The sequence below is a fragment of the Barbatula barbatula genome (genome assembly GCF_947034865.1).
Source record: "Barbatula barbatula genome assembly, chromosome: 13".
Classification (NCBI taxonomy): Eukaryota; Metazoa; Chordata; class Actinopteri; order Cypriniformes; family Nemacheilidae; genus Barbatula; species Barbatula barbatula.
Genome location: NC_136776.1, coordinates 9,196,414 through 9,215,761, shown reverse-complemented (window position 1 = coordinate 9,215,761; position 19,348 = coordinate 9,196,414). Strand labels below are relative to the sequence as shown.

The 19,348-nt window shown below is 39.1% G+C and overlaps 1 protein-coding gene across 1 annotated transcript in view; it reads right to left on the bottom strand.

Annotated features, from left to right (window-relative positions):
- Positions 1 to 19,348, bottom strand: part of ip6k1 (inositol hexakisphosphate kinase 1) — a 38,377-nt gene that overhangs the window by 9,377 nt on the left and 9,652 nt on the right. Inside the window, exon 2 of the mRNA XM_079471696.1 lies at positions 3,380 to 3,791. Within this exon, the coding sequence (XP_079327822.1) occupies positions 3,380 to 3,602 (223 nt within the window). The 5' untranslated portion in view covers positions 3,603 to 3,791. The remainder of the gene's footprint in view (positions 1 to 3,379; positions 3,792 to 19,348) is intronic.

Here is a 19,348-nt window from a genome sequence, read left to right as displayed (position 1 = left end):
GGGATCGGAGGTGCACGGCCATCGGGGAAAGGTTGCACCGTCCATGGATGCCTGCTGGGTTCAATATTGGCTCGTTCATTCTGTCATGAATCACAGAGGGAAAGAACCCAAGTGCAGGCAGACACGGGGATGACGGGGTTAACAGAGATTTTATTATACAATAAACACAAAACAAAAACCCACAAGGGGGTAAAACAAGACAAGATAAGATAAGAAATAATCAGGACACGGACTAACTAAACTGAGAAAACAAACACTAAGGACAAGACTAGACTAACTCACTCACCAAGACCAGAACTAGAGACAAGATGCACGGATAATCAATACAAGGGTTACAGACGAGGACCGCATACAAGGTACAATATACAATGAACGAGCACAGGACAATGAACACGAGGATGTTTTATAGGGGAACAAACACAGGAGATAACAATGGGCAGGTGCGGGTACTGAAACACTCAGGGAAGGTTAACGAGACAAAAGGGCGGGAAACACTGACGAGACACGAGAAAGCACATGGCAAGTTAGAATCAAAACAAAGCCATGTCTTTCTCACACAAAACCTAAGGCTATGCCATGACTCCGCTGCAAGACCAAGAATAAACATGACATGATGGCGGAATCATGACAGTAACTACTAAAGAGTCTTCCAAGTTTTCAATGTGGCACGCCCATGAAACAGAGCGTTTCTCGAGCTGGCCTCAAAACCCGGGTTAGAAAATTGCCTATTACTATGTTTTTGAATGTAAAAACCATGCAAACTTCAAAAGTAGACCTCAGACAACAGTATAAAATAATAAAAACGGCTAGTTCAGGAAACCTTTAAGGTTAACCTAAGAGGTGATATGACTGTGACATGACTTCATAGCCCCTCAAACACTTCCGCCATGTCTCTTGTGCCAATTTCCACCCATTTATATCCCATTTATAAAAGTAACCTTTAGAGATTGTGCTTAATGGCTTGGCCCACTGTTGTCGTTTGAAAACAATGCAAAGTGAATCATAGTGGCAGGCCTATTTATAACCACTGCAGGGAGAAAATAACCAACATCAATGTTTCTCTAACGAGGCCTGACATAGTCTGTAGAAGTTTATAGATATTCGACATTCATTTGGCCCGATCCAAACAGATTCATATGGAAGGTATGCAGTGAATCTAAAGCTTGAGACATGCTGGCGAGTGGGTAAACACAGAAGAGCCTAAGACATACAGTGTCACGTACCGCAGTGTGTGCATGAAGAGTCAAGAGAAAGATGTGTGTTCTCAATGTGAAAACCATTTTAGGGTGTTGTGAATCGTACTTCTTCTGTGGCGTAGTTTCTGTGGGAGAGCGCCCTCTGGCTTTCGGATGTGGCGGCATTTAACCGTAACGAAAACTCAGTGAACAAATTAAATGTTGTTCATACAGTTCAAGCAACACAACATTCAGAGCACGGAGTGCGCTTTTTTAAATTTCTGGTCAGAAAACAAGATTAAAAAGACTTACATACGAAAAAGCATTTGGATGCGTTTTAATAAAAAACAGCATGTTTTTATGCCAGTCTGCCGTAGATACAACTGTATGCTGTTTTGCGTATTGTTAATTTAATTTCATTATATCATTATATAACATTTTACCTTTGCTATATAGTTATGTTTGTTCAGAACTATTTGCGTTTTAGATAATAAATGCAAGTTCAACACATTATTCGTTTTAGTTAGTATGCAATACAGGTTTTTTATTAGGAAATTCTGGATTTGTTACGATTTTGTATAATTACGTTGGAATAATTTAAGTGATACATGCTTACATACCAATAGTTTTAAAACATTGTTGAATTTGCATGAATTGTAAAAGCGAGACCAAACCATAAATATAACCTGAGAAGTTAAAGCAAACCCACCCTCATTTAAGTTCATTTAAGTCTGTTAAACTGAGGCAAACTTTTTGCAGACATATCCACGACATTAACAACAAAGAGTGCAGATTATCTGTCCATCAGATGCCTGGAAAAGATGCATTCATTCATCGAATCATCATAAAACTTCAGCAAAAAACACTCCCTCCTCCAGAGGGCCTTGCACATCAAGTTCACACAGGGCCTTGCCCTTGCGATTAGCCTATGTGAGACAATTGGTCATTTAAAAAAAGGGGGGAGCGGTACTTCATATGTTCCGCACTGTCTTCCTGTTACAGTAGAAAATTACATCAACACAACGCTCAACGATTCAAAGTAATTTGGTGGGAGTTCTCTCCTTGAGCATCAGTGAATATTTGCAGCTTTTGCAGTCGTTGTTTAGTCTTAACTGTTGATAGTGAAAGCAAAGAATGTGCATGATCTATTCTAAGTATTCATGTATTCAACTCATCACAGGCAATCAGCAAAAGGTTCTGCTAACAGTGCACACTTTATTTTTTATAATGTAGTTTGCACTTTGGGCACTCTGCAATGGCACAGGACACTACATAATGTACATAAATGACAGCTGAGCTGTAAACTGAACTGGAGAGAGAGAAAGGTTGATTGTAAAGCCTGCCCACAAAGAAAAGGAATCAGAAAACGCTCTTTGTTACTTTCGCAAAGTCTTTCAGTCTCTCCGTAAAAGCCAGGATCTGGACCTGAGCAGCCATCAAAATTCAAGAGACTTCCAGGAGAGGTGGGACGGTGGTTTAGGGCTCAAGACAAACAAGAAATTCATGAACAACTATCACAAAACAAACATTTGGTAATTCGTCAAAACATTTAATTCTGAAGAAGTAGAGTAATAACCACCCAAATTAATTGTGTCAAACTAAAGCATTTTAGACATTTCCTGTTTAAGAACAATAAAAGAACAATAATATATTTCTCTAGTTGTAGAAATTAAACCGTTGTGTAGCAGAACTAGGACTAGGCCTATAAAGGATATAATATTGAAACGCAATAAAATGTCATGTTAATAGCATTAAGCTCTTGACATCTTAACTCGATCTGGAATGAAATTCTACAGCCAATCAGACAGCAGAAATAAAGGTCGACAACAGCTAGGAAGCGTCAAGTAGATTGAACAATGTATTTAACATGCTTGCATGAGTAAAGATATGTACTACAGTTTATGTGAGGTGAAATAGTTATTGAGGTTCATTGAATTCTGAATGAGTGCATATGCAGCTCTTCTCTTCAAAGAGGCATGAGCTTGTTTCTTTTGGCTTCAGTCATTATTCGGATATGCTCAAAGCTGGCAGCATTAACAAATATAGTTATCATACAATATGGGAATAATTATCGGGTTTAGATTTTTGCCATATTGCCCAGTCCTAAGCAGAACCTTACAAGAGCGCCACAGAAAGAAAATGACCATCTAGACAAAACCCAAGATGACATCAGCGGACAGTGGAGGACTATGTCTCCTTCTTACCTTTATACTCTGGGGTAAATTCCTTCATTTCGGGTGGCAGGGATTCGTAAAATCGCTGCTCACGGGTGATGAGTGGTTTGCAGACTGTATGGTCATCATAGCGCATCATGCTGGTGTGGCCGCCCACCTGGTGAACGAACGGCTCCAGGGGAACCCCACCACGGCTGCCCTGCCCCTGGCTGGCGCTGTGCTTGCCCGCCTCCATAGTGTGCGGGACACACATGGCGTTGGAGGGCCGCGTGGAGCTGGGGGCATGGGCTCGGGCACGCAGGCCTGGCGAGCAAGGGGTGCAAGGGGGCGGCTGAGAGCGCACGCTGCCGCCGGGAGGGGGTGGAGCCAGTCCGCTGGTCACACCCAACTGTCAACAGATCCCGGTCTGAAAAGAGCGGGAAAGAATCCTTAGAGCAGCCTCCTAGAAGGTACGGAAAAAGACTACATTTAGGTTCCAACAACAACACAACAGATAAAAAACTTTCTTTGTGTATTACATTCAAGAATCTGACAGAGTAGGCAGCAAACAGCATACCTTTAAACGAAACATGTCTCAAGCATATGTCTTTAAAGTGATTTTCTTAGCCTGGTGTTGTTCTGAAGCTCTATGACAATAATTCCATAAAACTTGTGATGTATATTCTTAAATCACAATAGAATTTTGTAAGAAACAAACCAAATATTACTTATTTGAAAATTGATTTTATCAACAGGCAACCATATTTGTTTTAAAATGTGTATTTATGACTTGATTTCAACTGTGAAGATTTTCACCACATCTCCAATTAAAATAAATGATATTTCAGTGTGTTTTCTGGCAAAACCATATTGAATCTCAGCAGGATAGAATAGCAGACATACACAGTAAGGGCTGGTTTACCGGACAGGGAATAGATTAAGCCAGGACTACACCTTATTTAAATTGGACTGTTTTTACAAACATTCCTTACAAACAAACATTATTTATGTGCATGTTGAGACAAAACAATCACACTTATGTATATTAAGCTGTGTCAGTACATGCGGTTTTCAGTTTAGACAGATCTTACTATAATTTTAACGAAGGACTAGTCTTAGGCCTTATGGGAAACCACCTCACAGTGATGGCAACATTTAAACTGGTTAATCTAAAAGTTCTGTCCTTTAAATGTTAAACATATACAATACAGTATGCCACAGCCAGGTTTAGACTCATTTATTTACTGTGTGCAGCTATATTTAGAGACACTTTAGCGACAACCCTTTTGATATTAGTGAAACTGCACACCAACTAAACAAAGAGTCATTTATAACCTTCCATCACTGCATCTGAAGAGTGTGTGCAAGATAACCATTCAGCTAGACAAATTCAGCTGGCATCTCCTGATCTCAAAGCTTTTATTACATTGGTGTGTATGTTATCAGCTTGCACACAAAGCGGCATCAATGTCTAACAACACGCTCATCCTCATGTCTAACCCGCACATGTTTCTAGATATGCCATGGCACATACATTCATCTCTAATCCACCCTTACAAAGAGACACATGGATGTTTTACAAATCCGTTCAATTGAAATTGTCTTTGAAGTCTTGACACAAATGCTGGAATGACTCTGATGTCCTGTAAAGGCTTAGCTGCCATTGCAAGGATCATTCTCCGCTGAACAAAGTCGGGTAAAGGACCTTTAATAGACGTATTGATCCTGCAGCACTCAGAAATGCATTCTGGCCATTTATGCTTAAGCTCTACAATGCATCTTTGAGTGTCAATTCCCTTGTCGGCTTAAGTTGCCATCTCATTTAGACTTTATGAACTTCACAATTGCCAGACACCTGCTTGACATACATGATGAGAAACAACAGGTTTTCTAAAAGCTCCATTGCATTTACGTACGTATATCACAAAGCTCTGTTTTTTATAGTAACCTCTTGACACTATCAAAAAAAAAGTTTAAAACTGTACTTTTTTGTTGCTGGGGTAGTACCCTTTTCTACTTTTACGGGTATACAACATATAAATTGTTATACTGTGTACCATTTAAAAACATTACAAAAATGTACAACATTATATTATGTGTTGTATATCTGTAATGGTACAGAAAAGGACCTTACCACCCCAGCGACAGAAACGGTAGTTTTTTTTCTGACAGTGCAGCAGGTCTGAATAAGTTCAAAGCAAAGGATGACTCTGAGCCAATATTGGTGGCACATGGAAGCAGTCACGAAATCATTGAAGGGACTGAACCTTGAATAACATTCTGACACCAAACAGCACCTGTGTTTGTTAATCCATAATGTTTTTTTCTGTCCCTGTTCTGTCATCACAGCAGATTGATTATGTTGTCACAGAGAGAATTAAAACATTTCAATGCCTGTCATTTAAACGCAGGTCAATATCGGCACACTTAAATTCAATACCGTTGAAACGGTCTATAAAGTGCATATTTAGGCAAATGTGGTGTTTTTCGTTCACATCTTCACACTGGCCTGTCTTGCTCATACATTTTCGTCTAGTGCAGTTTTCTTTCTCCTGTCCACATTCATTTACAATTATAAAACTAGTGATATTATGTCACTTTGGCACTTAGGTATTGGCTGAAAGACAGGGTTTAGGGCAGACCACTGTTGTCGCTTTGTATCATTCATTTCTGTTTTATTGGTCTTTCACCCGCTCCAAGTGAGCCTCGAACTGTCAACTGTCAAGGCAAAGCTCCATTATATTCTTCGTAGGCATATTGAAGTAGTTTTTACAAACTGCCCACATCTGCATCAACAATGTGATCTTTATATGGTTTTCACTGGTAGCATATTTTTGTCACGGAACGTACAGTGAAGAACCCAAGCGCAGGCAGCAATACGGGGTAACAGACTTTAATAATAAATAAGAAAACAAATACTTCCCACATGGGGGGCAAAAATAAACAATCAGGAATGCTAAATTTAAATGCTAAATGAAATGCTAACGCCATGCTCTTACCACTGAGCCACAAGAAAGCCTTAACCCTTAGTATATTCTAGGGCTGTGCAAAATTATCGATACAGCTAACTATTGCGATAATTTTTTTCACGATAGTGTATCGATAGTCCAACCTATAGTTTCGATACTAGGGATGGGCGGATCGATCCTAGCGTTGTATCAAAAAGATCGATTCTCAATTAGAAGTATCGATCCTATCTGTTTTTTTTTTTGGTGATTTTGTGATACTTTAATAACAGTAGTACGCCGTATATTATTGAAATATTTACTTAAATAGGAACTGCAATGGGAACTACTTCTTCCGTTGTATCTCCGCTTGTCAAGACAGTGTTCTGTTCGCTCACTCTGTTTAAGGCAAGCAAGCACGTGTGACGCGAAGTTAAAGAGTGCGTGGCTACGGTCATCATGACTGAAAGAAAAAGAAGCATAATCTGGAGATCATAATCATAATCTAACCCTTACCCTAACCCTAAACAGGATGAAGAGGAATGTCAACATTTACTTGTTTCATCTCAAAAACCTATAAAGGGTAGAAAAAAGTTTGTGTGACGTGAATTTGTTATATAGCCTACAGTGTTATCTTTGTTTATTTAATTAATAATGTTCAGTATTTTTTAATAAATGTAAAAAAAATGTCCATTGCAGTTTATTTAATATGAATGATGATGGCTATAAAATAACTATATAAAATCACTCGCATAAAAACATTTCATTCTAGTATCGGTATCGATATCGACATCGACGATACTTGTCTTGAAAGTACTTGGTTAACTATTGATGGATGTTCCATAAAACCCTCATCTTCAGCTAAGAATCTTGGCTTTATATTCGATAGTACTCTGTCATTTGAGAACCAGGTCGCCAACACCTGTAAGATTGCGTTTTTCCATCTTAAAAATATATCTAAATTACGTCATATGCTGTCACCATCAGATGCAGAGAAGCTTATACATGCCTTTATGACATCAAGACTAGATTACTGTAATGCACTATTAGGTGGTTGCCCTGCAGGCCTATTACAAAAACTCCAACTGGTCCAAAATGCGGCAGCTCGAGTTCTTACACGTACAAAAAAGTATGAGCATATTAGCCCGGTTCTGTCAACCTTGCACTGGTTACCTATAAAGCATCGCATAAATTTTAAAATCTTGCTTATTACCTATAAAGCCTTGCATGGTTTAGCTCCTCACTACTTGAGAGAACTTCTTACGTATTATAGTCCATCACGTGCACTATGCTCTCAGGCGTCAGGTCAGTTGGTAATACCTAGAATTTCAAAATCAAGTGCAGGCGGCAGATCCTTTTCTTATCTAGCGCCTAAACTTTGGAACAGTCTTCCCTGCACTGTCCGGGAGGCAGACACACTCTGTCAGTTTAAATCTAGACTAAAGACGCATCTTTTTAATCTTGCATACACTACATTATCATAATATATGTATTTCAAAGATCTAGGCTGCACTAGTTAGATCAACCGGAACCAGGGACACTTCCAATAACAACTGATGCATTTGTTGCATCAAAGAGTGCAGAACAGTACTCTACTCTCAGCCAGTCTTGTCTCATTGTTCCAAGGTTACAAGAGCGGAGTGGGCAGGGCGCAATCCATTCCTAGACCTGACAAATGCTGGACGAAGGAAGTGACGTCCCTACAAAACTTCAGCCACTATTAGATTATTAATGATAATTTTAAATCTATTTTTATTTTTTTTGCCTTGTTGTGCAAGCACTGTTGAGCTTGTGCAGAGGCTGCAGTTTATGCCAGAGGGGAACTGGAATCCCCTGGTTAGGCCTGGTTTCCCTCAGAGGTTTTTTTTCTCCTCCAATGGAGTTTTGGGTTCCTCGCCACCGTTTGCATACTGTTTTGCACTGTTTTGTCTGGCCGGGGGGGCTGCTAGAATTTGGTAGTCTTATTTAATTGACACTGCATATAGGAATTTATTGTGTGTCTGATATTTGACCTGTGTTTTGAATTCCATAACCTTTTATGTTTTACTTATAGTAATTTTTTCTTGCACAGCTGCTTTGTAACAATGAAAATTGTAAAAAGCGCTATATAAATAAAGCTGACTTGACTTGACTTGACTTGGTATCGGATCGGAAAGAAAATAATTGCATCGCCCATCCCTAATCGATAACTTAAATAAGTCATGTTTTGAATGGATTCAAAATGACGTTTCATCGCATAACCATTTTTTCCGTTCCTGTTGATGTCGCTGTGATTCGCTGTCATACGGACAATGTCTCAAAAGTAAGCGGGTGCGAGAAAGCAAATGGCGTAAAGTAGATTAATTCATATAATATCACCAACAAGCTTCCGTATATCTTAGCTCGCGCAAAGAAAATAACAGAGTCGGTGGTGTATTTTATTTGTAAGGATTTGCGACAGTGTGGTTGAAAACCCCGGCTTCGGGCATATGGTGAACACAAGCTGTGTTATTCCGATTCGCAGGCACATAACGGACGTAGAAATACCATAACTGACGTAGAAGTAGAAGCTAGTGCATACCTAAGTCACTTGCATTATTTTAGTCTAAATTATTATCTGTTCATATCCACCTGTACATTAATGTTCATAGTATATAGTCATCTGTATATATTGTTCATAGTATATACCTTCTGTCATATTTTCATAGAACATTCCTACTGCAAAATATTTTTATAATCCATGCCCACTGTATTATATTCTCCCATATTGTATTCTGTATTTATTCTAACTGTATATCCTGCACTTGCTAACTGCACTTCTGGTTAGACCTAAACTACATTTCGTTACACTGTACTTGTATATGTGTAATGACAATAAAGTTGAATCTAATCTAATCTAATCTAATATGTATCGTATTGTGAGGCCCTTGCCAATACACAGCCCTAGTATATTCACTATAATATATTTATATATGTATTCTATATATACAGTTTATGCAAGTGTAAGGTTTAGAGATACTTTTCCACTTACTAAATGTGAGACTAAATTCAGCGGGAAAACTCCATCCATAATGTAGGATGCATCCATGTCTGTGTGCAGCTCCACCTGTGCATTTATGTCACCATGCATCTGAGTGTGCATGTGTTGTCTGTCTTACAATGTTATGTTTCAGTCAAATACACTAGCTCATTTTCCCAAACACAACAAATAAAAATCTCTAAAAATATGGAGACAGAATTTAAAATAACAAAACAGAAACAAAACAAGACAGGTGACCCCCACTAATCGTGACAACGGTTCAATCTGATGAGTTTCACCTCACTGAAGCGGAATCGGTTTGTTGTATCACTGCACTTGTGCTTTCTTTCATATTAGTGTATTTTATTCATAGCATACATTGTTACTTATCACTGTTGTTGCTAAACTTATCCTGATATCTCAATGACCATCTCCTGGTTATTTACTTGAAGATCTTAAACCAAAACACTCAGCGCCGTTAGTATAGCACAAGCGTGCTAGCGGGTTTTCTGTTTACGCTGCTAAATATCATCTCGCCTTCTAGTTTTCTTGTGTGCTAACGGTTTCTCTCTTAAGCGTATATACCAAGAATCACCGAGCAGCCTTGGTAAGTTGGAATTACTCTTCAAACCGGGTGAGTTATGGCTTCTTCTCTTATTATTGTCACTTGCACCTCATGTCAAATGTTTAGCTTAGCCTTCTCTGTCAGAGGCGAGGGCTTTACATGCAATAAATGCTAGGCTGACAGAGAAGATCTCAGAATTAGAGTCTCGCATCCAATCTTTATCTGAGGATAGTCAGAATGTTAGGAGCTTAGAAAACACTTTGGATGCGAGCAATATTAGCGGGCACAGTTTGGTTCCGGTTGAACAACCCCCGCAGCTGGGAAGCTTTGTGACAGTGAGACGGTGTAGTCACAGGTCAAAACACCACTCAGTAGTGGTGAATCGGTGATTCTATTGTTTGGAACGTTAACATAGAGGCACCAGCCACCATAGTCAAATGTTTACCGGGAGCCAGAGCGCCTGACATCAAGTCAAATTTAAATGTGCTGGCTAAGGCTAATCGTAAATTTAGTAAGATTGTTATTCACATCGGCACAAATGATGTTCGACTCCGTCAATCGGAGATCACAAAAGATAATATTAAAGAGGTGTGTGAGCTCGCAAGCACGATGTCAGACACTGTAATATTCTCTGGCCCCCTCCCCGCTTATCGTGGTGATGAGATACATAGCAGATTATCATATCTAAATGGCTGGTTGTCTGAGTGGTGCCTGCAGAATGATATAGTTTTTATAAATAACTGGAAGAGTTTTGAGGGCAGACCTGACCTGTTGAAAAGTGATGGTCTCCACCCCTCCTGGGCTGGAGTTTTTCTACTGTCTAGAAATATGGCACATGGTCTTAATGCTAAAACTTGACTCACTGGGGCCCAGGTCAGGGAGCAGACAGAATGGCTTAACCAACGGTCTGCTTGCCGTCTCACGTTGCAGAACACATTAAATACACAACATGCGATAATACTTTCTCCCAAACATCATAAAATAGAGACTGTGTCTGTCCCCCGGATTAGCAAACATAAAATAATGCGTAAACCTCTCAAAGGTAATTTAATTAACGTTAAACTAACTAAACATGAACATAATACAGATAATCAACTGTTACGACTCGGATTGCTAAATATTAGATCTCTCTCTAATAAAGCACTTTTTATTAACGACATGATAACAGATCATAAAATAGACATGCTCTGTCTAACAGAAACATGGCTAAAGCCAGATGATTATATTGCTTTAAATGAGTCTGTCCCCCAAGATTATTATTATAAACACGAGCCTCGCCTAAAAGGCAGAGGGAGAGGTGTTGCTGCACTTTACCGTAACTCTTTTAGCATTTCTCAAAAGTCTAATCCTAAATACAATTCTTTTGAAGTCATGGTACTTGATGCATCAATACCTAATACTAAGGACAAAACATCTTTAAAATGTATTCTGGCTATTGTATATAGGCCTCCAGGGCACCACACAGATTTTATTAAAGAATTTGGTGGGTTCTTATCAGAACTAGTACTGGCTGCAGACAGAGTCCTTGTTGTTGGTGACTTTAACACAGCCCCGGATTGGCTAATCGGGAGCACCGGGAGAATTCCCGGTGGGCCGGTCAGTTTTTTTGGCCGCTAGGGCCGGTATTGTCATGGCACGGTTGAAATGTGGCTTTCCCTAGGCTGCCTTCACTCACAGCAGCCCTAATCTTTTTATTTATTATTTTATCGCAGCCCCACTCTTTTTTATTTCATATTTTTTCGCAGCCCAACTCAGAGCGCAACCTGCAGGTTAATGATGACGTGATTATCTTTTGACTCCCTGGCCCCGCCCCCGACAGCGCCACTGCAAGTTGCTCAAAATAAAAAACCGTCAGAAATAAAAATGGATGACAGAAAACGCAAAGGCGGCGCTGAAAAGTCCAGAATAAAAAGCAAGAAAGCTCTGGAAACTGACGCGGCCAAATGTTCTAAGAAGACCACATTTTTTCTCAAAGCAAATGAAGACGACTAGACGGCCGGTAAGCTAACGTTAAGGTATTTAGGAATAGGAGCACTGCAAGATGCTAGTGGCTGTGCAAAAGCATGTCTCAGTAGGTGCAAGCTAGCTCATTGTTAGAGCGCCCGTCCCCCATTCAGACCGACGTCGGTTCGAAGCCCGCGTTAATTAATGTTTTAGGGTTGTCCATGTTTCCTTGAAGCTACACTTATGCAAAGGAAAAAGAGATGAAACAATCATTAGAAATCATTATGAAAGAAAAGTCAGATAACAGTCCAATAGTTTTATTATTTAACTAATGTTCTCATATTTGTAAAAAAATATTTGAAGTTGTAAAGCAGATGTTTATTTAAAATAAATTATAGTGTCATTAGACAGTGCAATACATTTTATTTTAATCTTTTGTAATTTATAATTTTTTCCTTATTTCAATGTTTGGATATTTATGAACACTAATTCTTAAAGAAAATAGATTCTGATACTGTCCTGTTCTAATAAATCTTCACTGTGAAGCAAAACTTAGGCTACTGTATTTTCACTGAATGACAATGAATTCAAGGCTGTAGAGAACAGTGCGCTATTGCAGACTTAGGTTTTAATTATCATTATTTTAATATAGTCAGTCGTAAACTAAAGTGGGCCGGCCTAAGGCATGAAACTCCAGGGCTGAAAATGAGTCCCAATCCGGCCCTGCTTTAACATTCATGTAGATAATGATACAGATGCTTTAGGAATGGCTTTTAAAGACACTCTTAACTCCCTGGGCGTTAGTCAACATGTGTCGGGACCTACTCACCTTCGTAATCATACTTTAGATTTAATATTGTCTTACGGTATAAACGTGGGCGACGTAAAAATCCTTCAGCAGAGCGAAGACATTTCTGATCATTATCTGGTATCATCCTTGCTTCACTACCCAATGGTGGCAAATCAAACTCCAAGTTACAAATATTGTAAAACATTAACTTTGACTACAAAAGGTGCGTTTCTTGATAATTTGCCTGAATTGTCTCAAATCTCTAGCATGAGTAATAACGATGAAGATCTTGACTTTACCATTGAAAATATTAATGCTACCTTCTCGGAAACGCTAGACATAGTTGCTCCTCTGCGCTTAAAGAAGATTAAAAATGACAGACCGACACCGTGGATTAATGAACTCACTCAGGCTCTAAAGAAAGCGGCACGAAAAATGGAGCGCAACTTTAAGAAAACTCAATTAGAGGTATTTCGTACTGCCTGGAAGGATAGTATTAAAAAATACAGGAAAGCCCTAAAAACGTCTAGATCTGCCTACCTTTCATCACTAATAGAAGAAAACCAGCATAACCCTAGGTTTTTATTTGATACAGTGGCTAAATTAACCAAAAATAAATCGTCAGCGACTTCTGATTCTGTATACCAGCATAGCAGTGATGATTTTATGAACTATTTCACAAATAAAATCCAAGATATTAGAGAAAAAATTATAACTATGCAACCAGAAGTGAATCCCGCTGAACAAACGACTAACTACAGCGCCTCTAAGGAGAAATTTCGTTTATTTTCTACTATAGATCACGATGAACTCTCTAAAATCATTAGATTATCTAAATCAACTTCATGCATGTTAGACCCTATACCTACAAATCTACTGAAAGAGATGCTCCCAGAAATTATAGATCCTCTACTTAGCATTATTAACTCATCTCTGACATTAGGACATGTGCCTAAAGCATATAAGGTGGCTGTTATAAGGCCCCTTGTCAAAAAACCCCATCTGGACCCTGGAGAACTAGTTAACTACAGACCTATTTCGAATCTACCTTTCTTATCTAAAGTTCTGGAAAAAGTAGTCTCAATTCAAATATGTTCCTTCCTCCAAAGGAATGAGATTAATGAAGATTTCCAGTCTGGATTTAGAGCACATCACAGTACAGAGACTGCTCTGGTTAGAGTTACAAATCATCTGCTCATGGCGTCGGACCGAGGTTGTATCTCCTTATTGGTGCTGCTAGATCTTAGTGCTGCATTCGACACCATTGACCACAGCATGCTCCTACATAGACTCGAAAATGATGTCGGTATTAAGGAAATAGCTTTGAAATGGCTTAGATCTTATTTATGCGACCGTTTTCAATATGTAGCAATAAACAATGAGGTATCACGCAAATCGCAAGTCCAGTACGGTGTACCACAGGGCTCAGTCTTAGGACCTATGCTCTTCGCATTATACATGCTACCTCTAGGAGATATAATAAAGCGACACGGAGTAAGCTTTCACTGTTATGCTGATGAAACGCAACTTTATATTTCCTCAAAGCCTCCAGAAACACAGCAATTCCATCGAATAGTGGAATGCATAGTCGATATAAAAAAGTGGATGAGTAGCAATTTTTTATAACTGAACTCGGACAAAACTGAAGTGTTGCTTATCGGAACGAAAAACCGCCCTACGTAACAACCAAGAATTAACTTAACTATTGATGGATGTTCCATAAAACCCTCATCTTTAGCTAAGAATCTTGGCTTTATATTCGATAGTACTCTGTCATTTGAGAACCAGGTCGCCAACACCTGTAAAATTGCGTTTTTCCATCTTAAAAATATATCTAAACTACGTCATATACTGTCACCATCAGATGCAGAGAAGCTTATACATGCCTTTATGACATCAAGACTAGATTACTGTAATGCACTATTAGGTGGTTGCCCTGCAGGCCTATTACAAAAACTCCAACTGGTCAAAAATGCGGCAGCTCGAGTTCTTACACGTACAAAAAAGTATGAGCATATTAGCCCGGTTCTGTTAACCTTGCACTGGTTACCTATAAAGCATCGCATAAATTTTAAAATCTTGCTTATTACCTATAAAGCCTTGCATGGTTTAGCTCCTCACTACTTGAGAGAACTTCTCACGTAGTACAGTCTATCACGTGCACTACGCTCTCAGGTGTCAGGTCAGTTGGTAATACCTAGAATTTCAAAATCAAGTGCAGGCGGCAGATCCTTTTCTTATCTAGCGCCTAAACTTTGGAACAGTCTTCCCTGCACTGTCCGGGAGGCAGACACACTCTGTTAGTTTAAATCTAGACTAAAGACGCATCTTTTTAATCTTGCATACACTACACTATCATAATATATATACTTCAAAGATCTAGGCTGCACTAGTTAGATCAACCGGAACCAGGGACACTTCCAATAACAACTGATGCATTTGTTGCATCAAAGAGTGCTGAACAGTACTCTACTCTCAGCTAGTCTTGTCTCATTGTTCCAAGGTTACCAGAGCGGGCAGGATGCAGTCCAAGGTTACCGGAGCGGGCAGGGCGCAATCCATTCCCAGACCTGACAAATGCTGGACGAAGGACGTGGCGACTCTACAAAACTTCAGTCGTTATTAGATTATTAATGATAATTTTAAATCTAACTTTTTTTATTTTGCCTTGTTGTGCAAGCACTGTCGAGCTTGTGCAGAGGCAGCAGTTGGAACTGGAATCCCCTGGTTAGGCCTGGTTTCCCTCTGAGGATTTTTTCTCCTCCAATGGAGTTTTGGGTTCCTCGCCACCGTTTGCATACTGTTTTGCACTGTTTGACCTGTGTTTTGACTTCCATAACCTTTTATGTTTTACTTATAGTCAATGTTTTCTTGTACAATGAAAATTGTAAAAAGCGCTATATAAATAAAGCTGACTTGACTTGACTAAGCTACTTTCATCGGGCACAGTGATGTTTGCAGGCAGCAGGGTTGGACAGATTAGAGCCCTAAACTGACTGCTGGCTGCACAGCATTATGTGTTGCTGCACTTTACCGTAACTCTTTTAGCATTTCTCAGAAGTCTAATCCTAAATATAATTCTTTTGAAGTCATGGTACTTGATGCATCAATACCTAATATTAAGGACAAAACATCTTTAAAATTTATTCTGGCTATTGTATATAGGCCTCCAGGGCACCACACAGATTTTATTAAAGATTTTGGTGGGTTCTTATCAGAACTAGTACTGTCTGCAGACAGAGTCCTTGTTGCTGGTGACTTTAACATTCATGTAGATAATGATAACGATGCTTTAGGAATGGCTTTTAAAGACACTCTTAACTCCATGGGCGTTAGTCAACATGTGTCAGGACCTACTCACCTTCGTAATCATACTTTAGATTTAATTTTGTCTTACGGTATAAACGTGGTCGATGTTAAAATCCTTCAGCAGAGCGAAGACATCTCAGATCATTATCTGGTATCATGCTTGCTTCAATACCCAATGGTGGCAAATCAAACTCCAAGTTACAAATATTGTAGAACAATAACTTCGACTACAAAAGGTGCGTTTCTTGATAATTTGTCTGAATTGTCTCAAATCTCTAGCATGAGTAATAACGTTGAAGATCTTGACTTTACTATTGAAAATATTAATGCCACCTTCTCGGAAACGCTAGACATAGTTGCTCCCTTGCGCTTAAAGAAGATTAAAAATGACAGACCGACACCGTGGAAAAATGAACACACTCAGGCTCTAAAGAAAGCGGCACGAAAAATGGAGCGCAACTTTAAAAAGACTAAATTAGAGGTATTTCGTACTGCCTGGAAGGATAGTACAAAAAAATACAGGAAAGCCCTAAAAACGTCTCGATCCGCCTACATTTCATCACTAATAGAAGAAAACCAGCATAACCCTAGGTTTTTATTTGATACAGTGGCTAAATTAACCAAAAATAAATCGTCAGCGACTTCTGCTGCTGTATACCAGCATAGCAGTGATGATTTTATGAACTATTTCACAAATAAAATCCAAGATATTCGAGAGAAAATTATAACTATGCAACCAGATGCGAAACCCGCTGAACAAACGACTTACTACAGCACCCCTAAGGAGAAATTACGTTTATTTTCTACTATAGATCACGATGAACTGTCGAAAATCATTAGATCATCTAAATCGACTACATGCATGCTAGACCCTATACCTACAAATCTTCTGAAAGAGATGCTCCCAGAAATTATAGATCCTCTACTTAGCATTATTAACTCATCTCTGACATTAGGACATGTGCCTAAAGCATATAAGGTGGCTGTTATAAGGCCCCTTGTCAAAAAACCCCATCTGGACCCTGGAGAACTAGTTAACTATAGACCTATTTCGAATCTACCTTTCTTATCTAAAGTTCTGGAAAAAGTAGTCTCAACTCAAATATGTTCCTTCCTCCAGAGGAATGAGATTAATGAAGATTTCCAGTCTGGATTTAGAGCACATTACAGTACAGAGACTGCTCTGATTAGAGTTACAAATGATCTGTTTATGGCGTCCGACCGAGGTTGTATCTCCTTATTGGTGCTGCTAGATCTTAGTGCTGCATTCGACACCATTGACCACAGCATGCTCCTACATAGACTTGAAAATTATGTCGGTATTAAGGAAATAGCTTTGAAATGGCTTAGATCTTATTTATGCGACCGTTTCCAATATGTAAAAATAAACAATGAGGTATCACGCAAATCGCAAGTCCAGTACGGTGTACCACAGGGCTCAGTACTAGGGCCTATGCTCTTCGCATTATACATGTTACCCCTAGGAGATATAATAAAGCGACACGGAGTAAGCTTTCACTGCTATGCTGATGATACGCAACTTTATATTTCCTCGAAGCCTCACGAAACACAGCAATTCCATCGAATAGTGGAATGCATTGTCGATATAAAAAAGTGGATGAGTAGCAATTTTTTATTACTGAACTCGGACAAAACTGAAGTGTTACTTATCGGACCGAAAACCGCCCTACGTAACAACCAAGAATACTGCTTAACTATTGATGGATGTTCCATAAAACCCTCATCTTCAGCTAAGAATCTTGGCTTTATATTCGATAGTACTCTGTCATTTGAGAACCAGGTCGCCAAAACCTGTAAGATTGCGTTTTTCCATCTTAAAAATATATCTAAATTACGTCATATGCTGTCATCATCAGATGCGGAGAAGCTTATACATGCCTTTATGACATCAAGACTAGATTACTGTAATGCACTATTAGGTGGTTGCCCTGCAGGCCTATTACAAAAACTCCAACTGGTCCAAAATGCGGCAGCTCGAGTTCTTACACGTACAAAAAAGTATGAGCATATTAGCCCGGTTCTGTCAACCTTGCACTGGTTACCTATAAAGCATCGCATAAATTTTAAAATCTTGCTTATTACCTATAAAGCCTTGCATGGTTTAGCTCCTCACTACTTGAGAGAACTTCTTACGTATTATAGTCCATCACGTGCACTACGCTCTCAGGCGTCAGGTCAGTTGGTAATACCTAGAATTTCAAAATCAAGTGCAGGCGGCAGATCCTTTTCCTATCTAGCGCCTAAACTTTGGAACAGTCTTCCCTGCAATGTCCGGGAGGCGGACACACTCTGTCAGTTTAAATCTAGACTAAAGACGCATCTTTTTAATCTTGCATACACTAGATTATCATAATATATGTATTTCAAAGATCTAGGCTGCACTAGTTAGATCAACCGGAACCAGGGACACTTCCAATAACAACTGATGCATTTGTTGCATCAAAGAGTGCAGAACAGTACTCTACTCTCAGCCAGTCTTGTCTCATTGTTCCAAGGTTACAAGAGCGGAGCGGGCAGGGCGCAATCCATTCCTAGACCTGACAAATGCTGGACGAAGGAAGTGACGTCCCTACAAAACTTCAGCCACTATTAGATTATTAATGATAATTTTAAATCTAATTTTTTTTTATTTTCGCCTTGTTGTGCAAGCACTGTTGAGCTTGTGCAGAGGCTGCAGTTTTTGCCAGAGGGGAACTGGAATCCCCTGGTTAGGCCTGGTTTCCCTCCGAGGTTTTTTTTCTCCTCCAATGGAGTTTTGGGTTCCTCGCCACCGTTTGCATACTGTTTTGCACTGTTTTGCCTGGCCGGGGGGGCTGCTAGAATTTGATAGTCTTATTTAATTAACTCTGCATATAGTAATTTATTGTGTGTCTGATATTTGACCTGTGTTTTGAATTCCATAACCTTTTATGTTTTACTTATAGTCATTTTTTCTTGTACAGCTGCTTTGTAACAATGAAAATTGTAAAAAGCGCTATATAAATAAAGCTGACTTGACTTGACTTGACTATTAGAAAACTGATAAGCTACATTTTCACTGTTTACAACGGCAGGGCCTGCCATCTCGTTTACAAGCATGTTTTAAGGCTTGTTTCCTGTTACACTTATCCCCCAATGGGCAATTTAGATTAAACTGCATAAAGGAAAATCAGAACAAAATAAAGAGTACATTTGTTTTGAGCAAGTTCTTTGTCAGTTGTAGTTTGTTTTTAAATAGAAAAAATAAATCGATTAAAATCGAAAATCGGGTTTGGTGTGAAAAAAATCGGAGATTTATTTTTTAAGCCATATCGCCCAGCCCTACTTTGAGCCCTATGATAGAGATACATACGCTGTTAATGGGTGCATGTGGAAGTGTGTAGCGCTGCGTGGATGGATATCCCAGGTATATTATTAGGTTCTTCGGGTCTCGGGTAATATAAAGTAAAAATGTTTTTTGCTGAAATGA